We start from the raw sequence: 14,711 nt of genomic DNA, 5'->3' as shown, positions 1-14,711 counted from the left end.
TGGTTCGTGTTATATAAGATATTGTTCCCCTATTTATAACTCGTGTATGATCAAATTGGTGTAGTGTAAACACGTGTTATACGAGGACTGACTGTACAAGGTAAAAATTCCTTGCTTATAGATATCACGGGCTAACTTACAGATAATGGGCCTTATAGAAATTACAAATTACAGTAATACCCCGAAGTTACGCGATAGGTGGGTCCGACGAAAATCGCGTAATTCGGGGTGCAACTTTGCATATAAATACATATAAATTTTGCTTAATTGGGACCAAGGACTAACAAAAACACTAGTTTAGAAGAAAAATATTAATAAAATTGCAGTTCTTTATACATATTAATACAAAATATGTATTAAAAAAACAAATGACTTACGTAAAAAAGTTATTTCGATGTCGATGGCTTCATAAAATCTAACAAATTCGTCTGACGACACAGCGCCTTCTTTTTTTCACGCAGAATTTCTTCGTAGCAAGGTAATAATTTTTTTTATTCCTTGCTTTGTAGCTATAACGCGTTCTTCGTTGGAGTCTATGTTTTCTAAAATTTTTAAGCCCTTTACAATTGAGCCCTTTTCAATTTTCAACCTGTCAAGTTTACAATTGTCATGTGCTTTTCGCCGTTGCTTCATTTAGGCCTGTAGCACGTGCAATATCACATGGTCTTTCATTTCGCTCAAAGCGTTTCACAATTTCATATTTTTTCTCTATCGACAGAGGCGGACTGGCCATAAGCCTTGCCGGGGAAACCCCGGTGGGCCGGTGTGATTTTGGCCATAAACCATAGTATGAGGCCACTATAAATTTTCCTGGGTAAGAATATTTGATCCAGTCCGCCTCTGTTTATCGATAATTGCTTTTCTTTTTCTCTCTGAATCTGCAGTGTCTTCACCAGGACGCTTCCTTTTCACACCTTTTAAGTATTTTACTCATTTTTAGGGAATAAAGCGCAATTACAAAACGAGGAGGCACGCTTGATACGCATAAACAAAGCTGCACGCATGTAGCAACTGAATAAACAACACCATAAAGGCAGAGATACACTATTAACACCTCACATTTCTAGGGGTTACTACCATAAAACAATAAAAATCCAGTTGCGTTTCTGCTAGTGAAATCTGTTATAAACTGGTAGTAAACTCGATCTAATTGCATTTGCGATTATACCGATAGCTGGAATTGTGTTGGTTTTTACGTTATTATGGTGAAATGTGTTTCCCCTTCACTGATATAAAAAACATAAAAGCAGCAAAGTTGAATTTTGTTCATCTTTCGCTCTCATTCTCCGCCGTCGCACCGTATATCGATAACATATGAAAAACGACCTTGAAGATAGTGGGCGGCAGCGTTGCCAAACGAAAAAATCAAGAACCGCGTAACTCCGAGTTCGTGTAAGTCGGGGTAGCGTAAGTCGGGGTATTACTGTACACAACTAAATATAACCATGGACACAAAAGCAAATAAGAATAACATGCTGTATGGGTACCACAGCATAAATTGCACCCCGGGACTTGAAACGACCACACAGATCCCGTATTTTCGTAATAATGGTCATATTGCATAATGGTCATATTGCAATGTTGCCACACCACTAGGGATCAACACTACACACACAAGGAAACAAAAAACCACAAACGACCATACAGCGATGAAAATGGTACATACATACACCAGCAAATACAGCTTAAATTCAATAAATGTAATAGCAGACTATGTAAAACTTGTCCATACATGCACAATATACACCAAGCAAACACCGATAATGCACCAACATTCTGTCACACAAAGAACGTCATTTACCTAATCACATGTAAGGATTGCGGTATACAATACATAGGACAAACTAGTACAGAGCTCCACATTCTTATGAACCTTCACCGCTCACTAATTAATAAATATGAGGAAAACGCCACGAAAGACAGTATATCAAACAAAACAGATAAATTCAACAATGAAATCGAATATAAACATTTCCAAAAACATAAATTCACCAACACATCCATTGCCATCCTGGACATAATAGCAAATAAAGCTAAAAGAGTAATCATGGAAGACATGTTCATAATGCTATATAAATCCTTATACCCTTATGGACTAAACAATTGGTTTAACGGCAAAAACTTCACATACAGTAGCCCCGGACAATGCACCTACACCGTTTTTCAGCTCAATAAAAATTGGAGTATTAACGAGACTAAGTACCAAAAAATTCTGCAAGAACATAACAAAAACCACTATAAAAAACCACAAAACATCAAAAGACTTTGAAAAACTTATCACAGAATGGGACACCGAACCCATAAATATAAAAAACATCCACAATACCCTATTTGCTATTATATTAAGCAAGCTAAAAGCATTAAATAAGATTTACCAAAAGCACAAAACACAGAACAAATATCTCAACAATGCACTAGAAGACATTTAAATTCAGAATTGGGATAGACTATGACCACAAACCCAAATTAGAATACTGCATTGTCAAATTCCTAGACAAATCATATGACCATATCAAATTCAGTGACATTATCAATAAAAATAAGGATTACCTACCAATTAAAAACATCCAAATTAAAGTTAAAAACAGCTACACCAAGCCCATACAATTAACAATATGCAACTACAAAAACACTATTAACAATATGAATGAAGTAGACCAACCCTGTCTCTGCCAGGAAAGTAAATATAAAGGCTACATAAATGCGTATTACAACCATATAATCACAGGCAACCTCAACATTATTGAATACAGCACACTAAAAGAGACCAAGGTACTAAAAATTCAGACCCAACACCCCAGTCAGCTTGAAAAACATACGAAAATTAATACACACAGATCTACTACAATTCGTATTTAAAGCTGCATACAAACACAGTGAACCGATAGAATCTTTTCAAAGCTGGATTTGCACCACCACTGAAAACATACTAACCAGTTTCAGAGAAAACATAGAACCGCAAAAATATGATAAACAAGATAAACCTGGAAACTTCAACCGCAAAGTAAAAGAATTGCAAAATAAATTTGTGATCACAAGCACAGATAAGGCAAACAACAATTTCAGCATTATCTGTAAAAAACTCTACATTGAAACTATTAAAGAGGAACTGAATCAAAATGACACACACAAATATACAAACACTAATCCAAACAGCATCAGCAAGAAAATATTGGCTATGCACAAAAATCTCAAAATAAAAATAGACAGGATACAATACCCATACATATATTGGATACCTAAGTTTCACAAGGTACCTACCGGAAAAATATTTATTATATCAGGCAAGAATAGTTACATAAAGTACTCTAGTAAGATAATGGAAGAAAAATTAAAAGACATAACTAATGAAATCAAGAACTCCAGAATCATCACCGACAACAAAAAAAATATTTGGAATATATCAAAAACCAAAACAATAACATCAAAAGTATATACATGTATGATTTTAAAAACCTATTCACAAGGATTTCTCACGACAACCTAACCATAGTGCTCCAGCAATACTACGAACAATATTACAAAATTATTAAATTCAACAAACAATATTGGAATGACCTCATAAAACTCAGTATAAAAGGCAACTAAGTACTCATGGGAGACAAAATATACATACAATGCAGGGGGATAGCTATGGGTTCTAGCAGTTCTTGCGCCATAGCTAACCTTTACCTGCACCACTATAAAAGCAGAATCAAAGATAATGTTACATTTTACAGATATATAGATGATGTCCTAGTGATAAACAATGACAACTTTGAAAAAGTGGCACAGGAAATTTACCCAACAGACCTGGCTATCGAAAGCACAAACCCACATAACAACCAGCAAGCTGTCTATTTAGACAGCAAAATTACTATCAACCAAAAGATAGTATATACACGTCACTATGATAAGAGAGACCTCTTCAACTTCACTACAATAAAGCTCACACACTGGGAAAACAATATAGTCAAACGCATACATGGAAACACCATAAGAAATCAAACGAACAGGTTGTTCAAAATATGCAACAATATAAATAGCACAAAAGAAGCCATTCAAAACCTCTCATGATAAACAAAATAACCACCCATACAGCAGGCATCATATAAAAACAGCCATACATGCTTACCTAAGAACAAACCACCCTAATGTCAACCCACATACATTCATTGAAAATACCCTAGAAATGCCAAAACAATAAATTATTTTATTCCCAAATTTTTAAACGGGTTTATTGCGCTCGGACGAAGCTCGTCGTCTGACTGCACTATACTACAACCCAAATCCAAAAAATACCCTCCAGATTAAAATACTGACAAAACATCACCTAGTAAGAGGCAGTAAATATGTAAATAGCCATACAATAGGACATATACATGCTGTTATGCCTTAGAAAAGCTATGCCAGCACAGTCCGAGGTATGGAAAAAGAAAATGTAAATACATAGGTAAATACATTATGTAATATGTGTATAAAATCCAAAGTTAACAAATTGCATATAGAATTAACAACATAACAACCACCCAATCACCAAAGATGCACCCAACCACTTAAAAATCCCCCCCCAACCACAAGCATTAGAATAGGATAACTGGGCCCGAAGCTAATACACCATCACGTCATTGATTACAGTAAGTGCGACTGCATGACAAAATTTTGCTACATATAAAACATTTAGAAGGTGGGCAGTTCCCCCTTTCTAAACTACAAACTCTACTGGACTAGTAACGGTAAGTAAGAATCTTCACATATTCGGATACATACCCGTAGGGCTTTGTGTCAACTATCCCAGTTTGCTGCATAGAATGCTAACAAGAAAAAAAAATATTAATACAAAATTTAAATATAATTAATATAACCATACTTAAACTAAAGATTAACTAAACTGGTATAGTGACAACAGAAACGGGTATGTATGAGACATTACATCAAATGGGCCATCGATCCGCTCAAAGCCCCCGACGAAGTAGGGGATTGATGACCACGTGATGGAATGTATTAAATTAAAATGCATAATAATATTAAAATCGTATTGTAATTTAGTATATGAATAGTTAAGCATAATCATTAATTTTGATTAGATGTTAGCTGCAGGTAATGAAAAATCATCAGCCAATTGTAATGAAATTTTCCTTACCATTAGGTTAAAAGCTACAAGAATAAAATATAATATGTTTATAGGCCCTACAAAATTAAGACAGCCTTTATGGACTAATCTGATCACCTGAACTGTAAGCACCCTAATACCTATAGGCAAACACATTTACCGAAAACATTCCACAATTAATTGTACATTTAGATAATTATATATAAATATATATTACTTATATACAATATTTCCAATTATTTGATTTACTTTAGAAACCAGTCAAGCTATTTATACTAAATACTTTGACTACATACTGCTACTTCTCCCTCTTCTTCCAACCAACCACACATGTCTTCCAAAGCATCTAATGCACATTTGCTATAAAAAAATTAATTAAATCAAATTTAAAAATTTAATGTGTAAATGAAATCATAAATAACTAAGTAATTTCAAAATGATTAATTTAAAGTCTAACTGTTTGAGATAAGAACCATCATGAAAACATTAAAATGGGAATTAAATTATTTCCAAAACAAACAGACAAAAAAAAAAAAAAAAATGGTGGGCCGTTGAGGATGTAATGTTGCACTGATTCAATACAGTGCATATACATTACATACAGTGCTCCAAGATATCAGGAAGACAAATTTCTAACAAGCTCCTCACTCAAATAAATAATTTCAAAATTACTATGTTTACAAACTTTGAGCAGCTGCTAAAGGACAGTGACTGCATTTCTTGTCCGAGTATGCAGGAAATGTACAAATATATGCAGCCAATGATTGGTTTGGTGTTAGCTACTCAGATAGTTTGGGAATGGTCCTTTTTTTTTTTTTGCTTAATGTTAATGTTTGCTACAGACATATTGGGATATCATTGGAACAGCGAGTATTCATCAAGTGATGTATGAAATTGAGAAAACTAAAAAAAATTTAAACTAAAATTTTGATGTTTGCTCTTTGTTGAAGGTATGACATCCTCACAACAATAGCACAAAAACTAACTCTGACAAGAAACACAATTTTTCTTGTCCTCCACACACAGGATAATATAGCTAAACTAATCAATGATTGGAGCTGTGGAAAAAGGCATAAACATAAATGGCCACATAATAAATAACATTTGCTGTGATAACAACACAGCATTAATAGCATGCAACAACAAAGAACCACAAGAAATGGCAGTTATGCTACTGCAAGATTAAAGAAATATTTTAAATGATGTAGTATATTACATGTACAACAAACTCCCATTATGTAACATGCACATTTGTAGTGCTATTCCACTTTTAATGTACTTTCCTTCTGGCTTTATGTTCAGTTCTTTAAGGTACTATGCAGTTTTTAATGCCTTTTAACTTCTCTTTAAATGTTCTTCCACTTATCACTTTTTTAAGATTCTAAGGAGGATTAAACCTGGCTATAATCCTTGTACTTGCTTTTGGGGAAGGGATAGTAAAGACTATTTGAGGAATTGTTGATCATGAAGTTTTATTTACTTAAGGTGATGTTAATTTCTTACTTAACTTGTGTATTTGTAGTTAGGTAAGCAGCTGTTTACAACTGAGTGTGTAGCTATTCAACATTGTTTCATGAACTTTCTTTCCTTGCTGGTACAGTAATTAGTGTCCTTTGTGTTTCATGTTCAAAAAAAAAAAAAAAAAAAAATTAATTAAACAATAGCATCAATAAATTTCATTAATGACATCTTTATTATTATGTTTATTCTACATTTGTCAGGTTTATACAGTAATACTCAAAATAGTCGGTTTAATAAACTTTGAATAACTTCATTTTTTTTAAGAAAAAAAAAGGGGGGGGGGGGGTAAAGATGCTAAAAATGCACCTTCAATCCTGTGTAATATGTTAAGTGCACAGATTTATAGTGCAGTGTGGGGCCAGTCCCTTTGAAAAGGCTATAAGGGAATTATTGTATTATAGAATTAAAGTGTAGGAACTTTTGAAATAGCCAGTGACACTCATGTATTTCTCAATTTACTATTTGTATCTAGTAAAGAATAGTTTGTTTGTTTGTTTGTTTGTTTTAACTTAAAAAGCAGTACTCACCTTGAATTAATCTGCGATGGCTTACTTAGGCAGCGTGGTTAATATTTAGGTTTTTTTTTTTTTTATTTGGTAGTTGTTGGCGCATCGACTTCTGTGGCCAAAATGCACCTCCCAAGGTTTTTGCACTACTTTGATCCAAGCCCGCGGCGGGATTCGAACCCACAACCTTTGGGTTGCTAGGCAGGCACTTTACCCACCCAGCTAGCCTGCTTGGCAATATTTAGGTTGATATGTTAAATTGAATAAAATTAAAAGGGAGGAAGTAGGTAAGTATTGACTGAGTTAAAATAGGCACAAGGAGACAGAAGTGTACACATCCAATCCTTGTTTGTCATTGAATTAAAGAAGCAAAAGAATAATTGAAAACTAAATAGGTGAATATGGTGAAGCCAATAGTCGTTACGGGGACTTTCAATGGTTAAAAACGTCTTCAGTTGGCAATGTGTGGAGAGAGAACGTGCATGGTATTTAAGAAATAAATAAATTATACTCTCGTGATGCCTTTTTTGACATGTGAGAACTTTAATCGCGAGAAGTTCCAAATTGGGGAAAGATTGAAGGGGAGTTTGGAATTTAGAATTTTGAGTGGTGCTGGTACCATTTAATAGCTAGGGCTTCATATTGAAGTATCCTGTAGCTGGATTTTAGTTTAATGATGGAAATGGCAGAGTCAATGAGGGGGTTGTGGTTGTGGGTCTGGGCATGAATTGTAAGTTCTGTAACAGATTGGTTAGACATGAGACTATGGAAATGATAGTATGCACGGGTGTTGAATGTTTTTGATGAGCCAAATTTGGTAGTGGTACTTACAATTAATGAGGTATATTATATTATGAGGTCGTTTGTAAGATATTTGTGTGTGTCTTTATAGGCACTGAAGAAGGATCCTAATTTGTTGTAGGTGGAAAAAACAAGGGAGATATCAGAGTCGTTAAATAGGTGGCGGAACTGTCCTACAAGTTCATTGTGATAAGGGAGGAACTATGCAGATGTTTGTTTTATTATTGTCTTTGCTTGGGTTATTAAGTTTAATTTTATTTTTAGCGATGGAGATTGTGTTTAAAATAAGTTGGTGGGGGTAACCTCTGGATATAAATTTCTCGGTGAGATATTGGATTTCGTTGTAAAGGTCGGTTGGTAAGGAACTGTACTTTAGTGCATTATGAATTTGATTATATAAAACTGCTTTTTTAGTGTTTAGGGGGTGATGAGAAGCAAAATGTAGGTATTTACCGGTGTTCGTATTTTTTCTGAAAATTTTCGTATTTAATTTTGTGGCTGTTATATAGATAGTGAGATTTACGAAATTTATCTGATTGTTTTGTCCAATTTCAAGGGTGAATTTAAGTCTGTCGTGTATAGAGTGGAGTTTTACGAAGAGGTTATCAATGATGGATCTGTTGCCTATTACAAGAATGCTGTCGGCATAGTGCATGTATAGTTTTAGTTCAGGGGGAAAGGGGTGTAGAATTTGGCTCTCAATGGTGACTAGGTAAATTTCGGACAAAGGGGCCGAAATGCCTAGTCCTATTGGTAAGCCAAATATTTGTTGGAAAATTTTTTTGTTAAATCTAAAAAATCTTAGATTGATAAATGATAGTATGCATGGGACCATATTCTTGAGCTCACAACCCTTCTAACAGAAAGGTTGTGAGCTCAAGAATATGGTCTATAGAAAGGGAGATACGTTTTGTTAAGGTATCGTCTGTTTCTAAAAACTTGCGTAAGGCTTGTAAAGTAAATGGAATAAGGACATTAGTGTAGAGAGAAGTGACGTCATAGGAAGCTAAGATGTCTGTATCAGATATTGTAATATTATAGATTTTTTGAAAAGCTTGATTGATGTTATTGATCTTGAATGTGGAAAATTTAGTAAGAGGGGTTATAATTTTGACCAGAAAGGAGGATAAATTAGCGAAAGATGATTTGCTTTAATAAACAATTGGTCTTAAAGGATGGTCAGTTTTGTGTAACTTAATGATCCCAAACATGTGGGGGAGGATGTTATTGCAGATTCCAATTTGCTGTAGTGTGGAAAGGTTGATTTCCTTATTTTGCCTGAGCTTCCTGAGAATTATGTTGAGTTTGTTTTTAAGTTTTATGATGTTATGGTTATTTTCATTTATGTATGTATTTGGATCTGCTAAGATGGATTCTAATTTTTCGGTGTAGGTATCTTTATCTATTATAACAATCGTGTCTCCTTTATCAGCTTTTTGAATAATAACATTAGAAGTTTTACTGAGTTTGTATAAATCCATAAGCTGTTGTTTTTTTATATTAGAGTGGGAAGGGAGTTTCGTGTTAATAATACTATTAGTTTGGTGTATTAGATCCCATTTATCGGGATGCTGTTAGAGTTTGGACTGGATTTTGACAATGCAGTCTTTTAATGGGTAATGTTGATTTTTGATGGCAAAATTAAAGCCGTATTCCAGGCCAGAAAGTTCAGTGGGTGTAAAAGATTTGGAAGAGAGGTTAACGGTGGTGATTTTAACAGGCACAAAAAAATGAATAGCAAATGCTTAGAAACAGGCACAAAATTAAATACGAAAATTTTCAGAAAAAATACGAACACCGGTAAATACCAACATTTTGCTTCTCATCACCCCCTAAACACTAAAAAAGCAGTTTTATATAATCGAATTCACAATGCACTAAAGTACAGTTCCTTACCAACCGACCTTTACAACGAAATCCAATATCTCACCAACAAATTTATATCCAGAGGTTACCCCCATCAACTTATTTTAAACACAATCTCCATCGCTAAAAATAAAATTAAACTTAACAACCCAACCAAAGACAATAATAAAACAAACATCCGCATAGTCCTCCCTTATCACAACGAACTCTTAGGACAGTTCCGCCACCAATTTAACGACACTGATAGCTCCCTTGTTTTTTCCACCTACAACAAATTAGAATCCTTCTTCAGCGCCTATAAAGACACACAAATATCTTCCAAATGACCTCAATAATATAATATACTTCATTAATTGTCAACCAAACTGCAACACATGTTACATCGGAAGTACCACTACCAAATTTGGCTCATCAAAAACATCCAACACCCGTGCATACTATCAAGTCTCATATCTAACCAATCTGTTACAGAACTTACAATTCATGCTCAGACCCACAACCACAACCCCCTCATTGACTCTACCATTTCCATCATTAAACTAAAATCCAGCTAGAGGATACTTCAATATGAAGCCCTAGCTATTGAATGGTACCAGCACCACTCAAACCTCAAAATTCTAAATTCCAAACTCCTCTTCAATCTTTTCCCAATTTGGAACCTCTCGCGATTAAAGTTCCCACATGTCAAAAAAGGCATCACGAGAGTATAATTTATTTATTTCTTAAATACCATGCACGTTCTCTCTCCACACATTGCCAACTGAAGACGTTTTAACCATTGAAAGTCCCCGTAACGACTATTGGCTTCACCATATTCAACTATTTAGTTTTCAATTATTCTTTTGCTTCTTTACTTCAATGACAACCAAGGATTGGATGTGTATGCTTCTGTCTCCTAGTGCCTATTTTAACTCAGTAAATACTTACCTACTTCCTCCCTTTTAATTTTATTCAATTTAGCAATTCAACCTAAATATTAACCACGCTGCCTAAGTAAATCACAGATTAATTCAAGGTGAGTACCGCTTTTTAAGCTTTCGCTATCCTTTACTAGTCTATTAACACTGTACTTGAAGATCTCTAAAACTTTGCACTGTTTGTATCTCTAAATGCAGGGAGAGAGATATATATATACACATACTGGTGGCATCATACCCTCGCTTCTCATATAATTATCTATAGTATTCTTCTGCAATTTGAATTATGCCTTCTCTGCTATTTATAAGTACACCATCGCTGTTCTTCAGTTTCAGTATCATTTGTCTTTCTGTATTACTGCTCATGGCTGCTGATTTGTCTTTTGTTTTCCCTTAATGCTTGTTCTACTTTTGTGTTAAATCTTCTTATGTGTCCTCTCTGAGTCTCTTTCTAATGGCTTTGCACAACTCAGCATAGGTTCCTTGAGGTTGTCACAGACATTCTCTCAGATAGGCCAGACAAGCTGTACTTGCTACCTGGGAATCTAAAACGCTGATGGATCTGATATTCAGGTGACACTCAAGTGGACCCAATTTCGGCAAAGTCCAGACGGTCTGTGACAGCCAAATCCTCTGCTTGCACCTTCACGATGGTGTGATGAGCATACCAAACAGCTATTCTTGGAAATAGAGTGGACCAGCAAATCAAAATGTCTCATAATGAGGGATTTGAACTTTACAGATGTTCACTGGAATTTGTGGGTTGGTGACTTACACATTAGCAACTTTTGTGGATTCCTTGGATGACTGAGTTCTACAGCAGTATTGGTTATTGGTTGGTTTGGGGGGGTTGATGGCTGTCGACTTTCCGCAAATCTTCTCGCTGCGCTAGGTTGGATATGAGTATTGAATGTATGGTGATTTTAATACGTAGCTTTTTTAAAAAATCATGATTTATTTAATTAACATGGTACGCTAATTCACATGCAAATACATTCATATGCGATTGAGTGTTGAGAGAATTACAATTCTACAATAAAAGGTATGAGGTTTTCTCTTACAATTTAAAACGAATTCACATAACTGAAGTATTACATAAGTCAGGGAGTGCCTGTATATCCCCAGTTCATAAAGGGGGATCAAAAAATAACATGAGTAATTACAGACCTGAGCTTAATTGTCTGTTACAGGAGGAATCATGGAATCACTAGTTAAAGAAGTAATGCAGGACCATTTAGACAGGTATGCAATTATATCGCAATCACAGCATGGATTTGTCAAGGGGTAGTCTCGTCTAACCAATCTGACAGGTTACTGTGATGCAGTGACCAAGGAACTTGATGCGAAAAATAATTTTGACATCATATACTTAGATTTCAGGAAGGCTTTTGATACTGTTGCATTAAAAAAAAAGCTGTACAAACCGAAGCAATGTGGAATTAAGGGCAAATTACTGCTATGGATAAAGGGATGGTTAAGTGGAAGAAGGCTCAGAACAGTTATCAACTGGCACTGCTCTTCATGCACTAATGTTATTAGCAAAGATCCTCAGGGTTCAGTGCTGGGTCCATTGTTGGCAAGATGGTTATTGACAGTCATCAAGGTGAACAAGCTAGTGCAACAAGATCTAGGAAAATTGGGTCGATGCGCTGAGAAATGGCAGCTGAAGTTTAACATTGACAAATGCAAGGTACTGCACATGGATAGCAGTAACCCCAGAGTAACATATCAACTGTGTGATACTACATTCAGAGTAGTAGAGAACAAGACAGACCTTGGGGGTAATTGTGCAGTCAGATATGAAATTCTGAGGAGTGCAGACATGTTGGTAGGGCAGCTCATGGGGTTGCCAATGATATATACAGAAACTCTGCTAGCAGAGAAAAATGATTATCCCTTTGTATAAGGCCATGGTAAGGCCACATTTTGAATACTGTATACAGGTCTGTAGGCCTCACTTTAGAAGCATGTAGTTCTGCTGGAATGAGTGCAGAGAAAGGAAAAAAAGGATGCTCTTACCTATAAAGAGCTTCACTTCTGCAATTTGCAGTGTCTCAAGACCAGGCACCTGCAGGGAGATCTTATTGATGTGTTTAAAGCCTTGAAAAGATTCAGTAAGCTGAATGTTAATGGTATTCTTCCACTTGCTGAGACTATACACATGAGGGAGCATAAATTCAAGTTGAGGGAGGACAGATGTGTAGAAGTTTGCCTTCAGCCAGCAAGTGGTTGATTGTTGGAACAGGCATCCATCTATTGTTGTGGAAGTGGATAGGTTGAATCAATTCAAGGGAGAACTAGACAATTTATTGCATCATTTGTCATTACTACTACTATTATTTCTGTATGAGAAATGGTGATAGACTGCATACGGCAATTGCCATTTCCCTGCAAAACTTTATCTGATTTTTTTTTTTTTTTTTGTTAAGTACAAAATATTTAAGTATTTTCATACTGAGAACATTTTGATTTCAACATTTATCCAAAATATGAAATTGGATATTAATTTAAAAATCCACTGCATGTCATTTAGTCACTTTATAAACGATGTATTATCATTCACATTACTAGCTGTTTTGATGGGTTTACTTATAGTTACTGTAAAGTATTTGCATTTGTGTTCTTTGTTCAGTAAAATGAAAGATATGAAAAATTTCTTTGTTTATGCTATTAATTTATTAACATATCATTATATAAACAAATCACTACATACAGACAGTGATTTGTCATACATAGTCATACTCCCAACATGTGCATCTTTGGTACCATGGCAACTCAGCCCGTGGCCTTGTACAGCCTGTCCTGATAATCACATATAATGAATGATCACATATTTTACTTTGAAAAAAATTGGTATGGAATTAAGCATTATGGTCATCAAGGTACTGCACATGGATAGCAGTAACCCCAGAGTAACATATCAACTGTGTGATACTACATTCAGAGTAGTAGAGAACAAGACAGACCTTGGGGGTCCAAAAAGTGTAAGTGGTGATTAAATAGAACTTACTCACCACTTACAATAAAAACAAATGATAAATAAATATTCAACAATGCATGATTTACAAGGCAATTGTTCACTTATTATTCCCATATTCTATGCTGAAAAAACAATTTCAAACATGCTGCAATGGATTTGGAATAAGTTTCTTTAAAAAAATATTTAAATCCTGGTAAAAAAGTAGGCTTACTTGCGGATAGCCATTGCCTCTTTATTATCTGGACGGAAAAAGTCATGGCTTTTGTATGCTTCTGTAGCCTGCCTCCGATATTCACCAACATTAAACACTGTTAAAACGAAACTAATTAGATGCAAAATATTAAAATATTATAAAAATCTAAAATATACATGATATTAAATTAAATGACTGCAAAAATACACTGAGTAATAATATTTATTTTATAATATTATTTTGTGGGAGCAAATATATATGTTCATATCATATTCTAGTCAAAACATTGTTACTTTGTTTCTGGAAAACTAGAAATGGAATAACAACGCAGCTAACAATAAGTTTTATGGTGGCAGTCTGTTAGCCTATTATCTTCAATCTTTGGTTTTATACTTACAAAGCATTAGTTTTGGGTGAATATTTATATGCAATTTGCAAATGCTTTAAATAGCTTTCCGATAAAGCAGCTAGCTATAAGCTGAAATTATACAAGCATGCGCTTTAATTGAGCAAATGCTTTGTCATTCAAATACAGCTGTATTAAAGCTATGAGATAAAGATAGTTATTTTTAGTTTCAGAAATATTTAAAATTACCATATTTTCTGAACCATAATACATACTTTTTTTCCCTGGAATACAGTTCTTAAAACTTCCTGTCTTATGGTGCAAACTTATACTTGGTGAATACAGTGATGTATCAAGTATATCTTCATAGCTATAAGAAAATATAGTCAATGTCCAGTTAGCCTTCTGAAAATGACCAGTTCAAATCACACACAGAATGAAGCATGAAACAAAAAGGGCAATTGTGGAATTAAGCACATAGCTCTAAGT

At 34.6% G+C, this 14,711-nt stretch overlaps 1 protein-coding gene across 5 annotated transcripts in view; it reads right to left on the bottom strand.

Annotated features, from left to right (window-relative positions):
• The window catches only part of Pfrx (6-phosphofructo-2-kinase/fructose-2,6-biphosphatase), a 345,736-nt gene that overhangs the window by 259,551 nt on the left and 71,474 nt on the right, over nucleotides 1–14,711 (bottom strand). For all 5 annotated transcript variants that reach the window (XM_090387942.1, XM_090387944.1, XM_090387940.1 and 2 more), the window contains exons 3-4: nucleotides 13,895–13,991; nucleotides 5,389–5,452 (exon numbers count right to left, since the gene is read on the bottom strand). In XM_090387942.1, the coding sequence (XP_090244068.1) occupies nucleotides 5,389–5,452; nucleotides 13,895–13,991 (161 nt within the window). The remainder of the gene's footprint in view (nucleotides 1–5,388; nucleotides 5,453–13,894; nucleotides 13,992–14,711) is intronic.

The sequence above is a fragment of the Mastigoproctus giganteus genome, chromosome 13 (assembly GCF_048544385.1).
Source record: "Mastigoproctus giganteus isolate SK-2022 chromosome 13, ASM4854438v1, whole genome shotgun sequence".
Lineage (NCBI taxonomy): Eukaryota > Metazoa > Arthropoda > Arachnida > Uropygi > Thelyphonidae > Mastigoproctus > Mastigoproctus giganteus.
The sequence above is the reverse complement of the archived record's forward strand: the minus strand, read 5'-3'. Positions and strand labels throughout refer to the sequence as shown.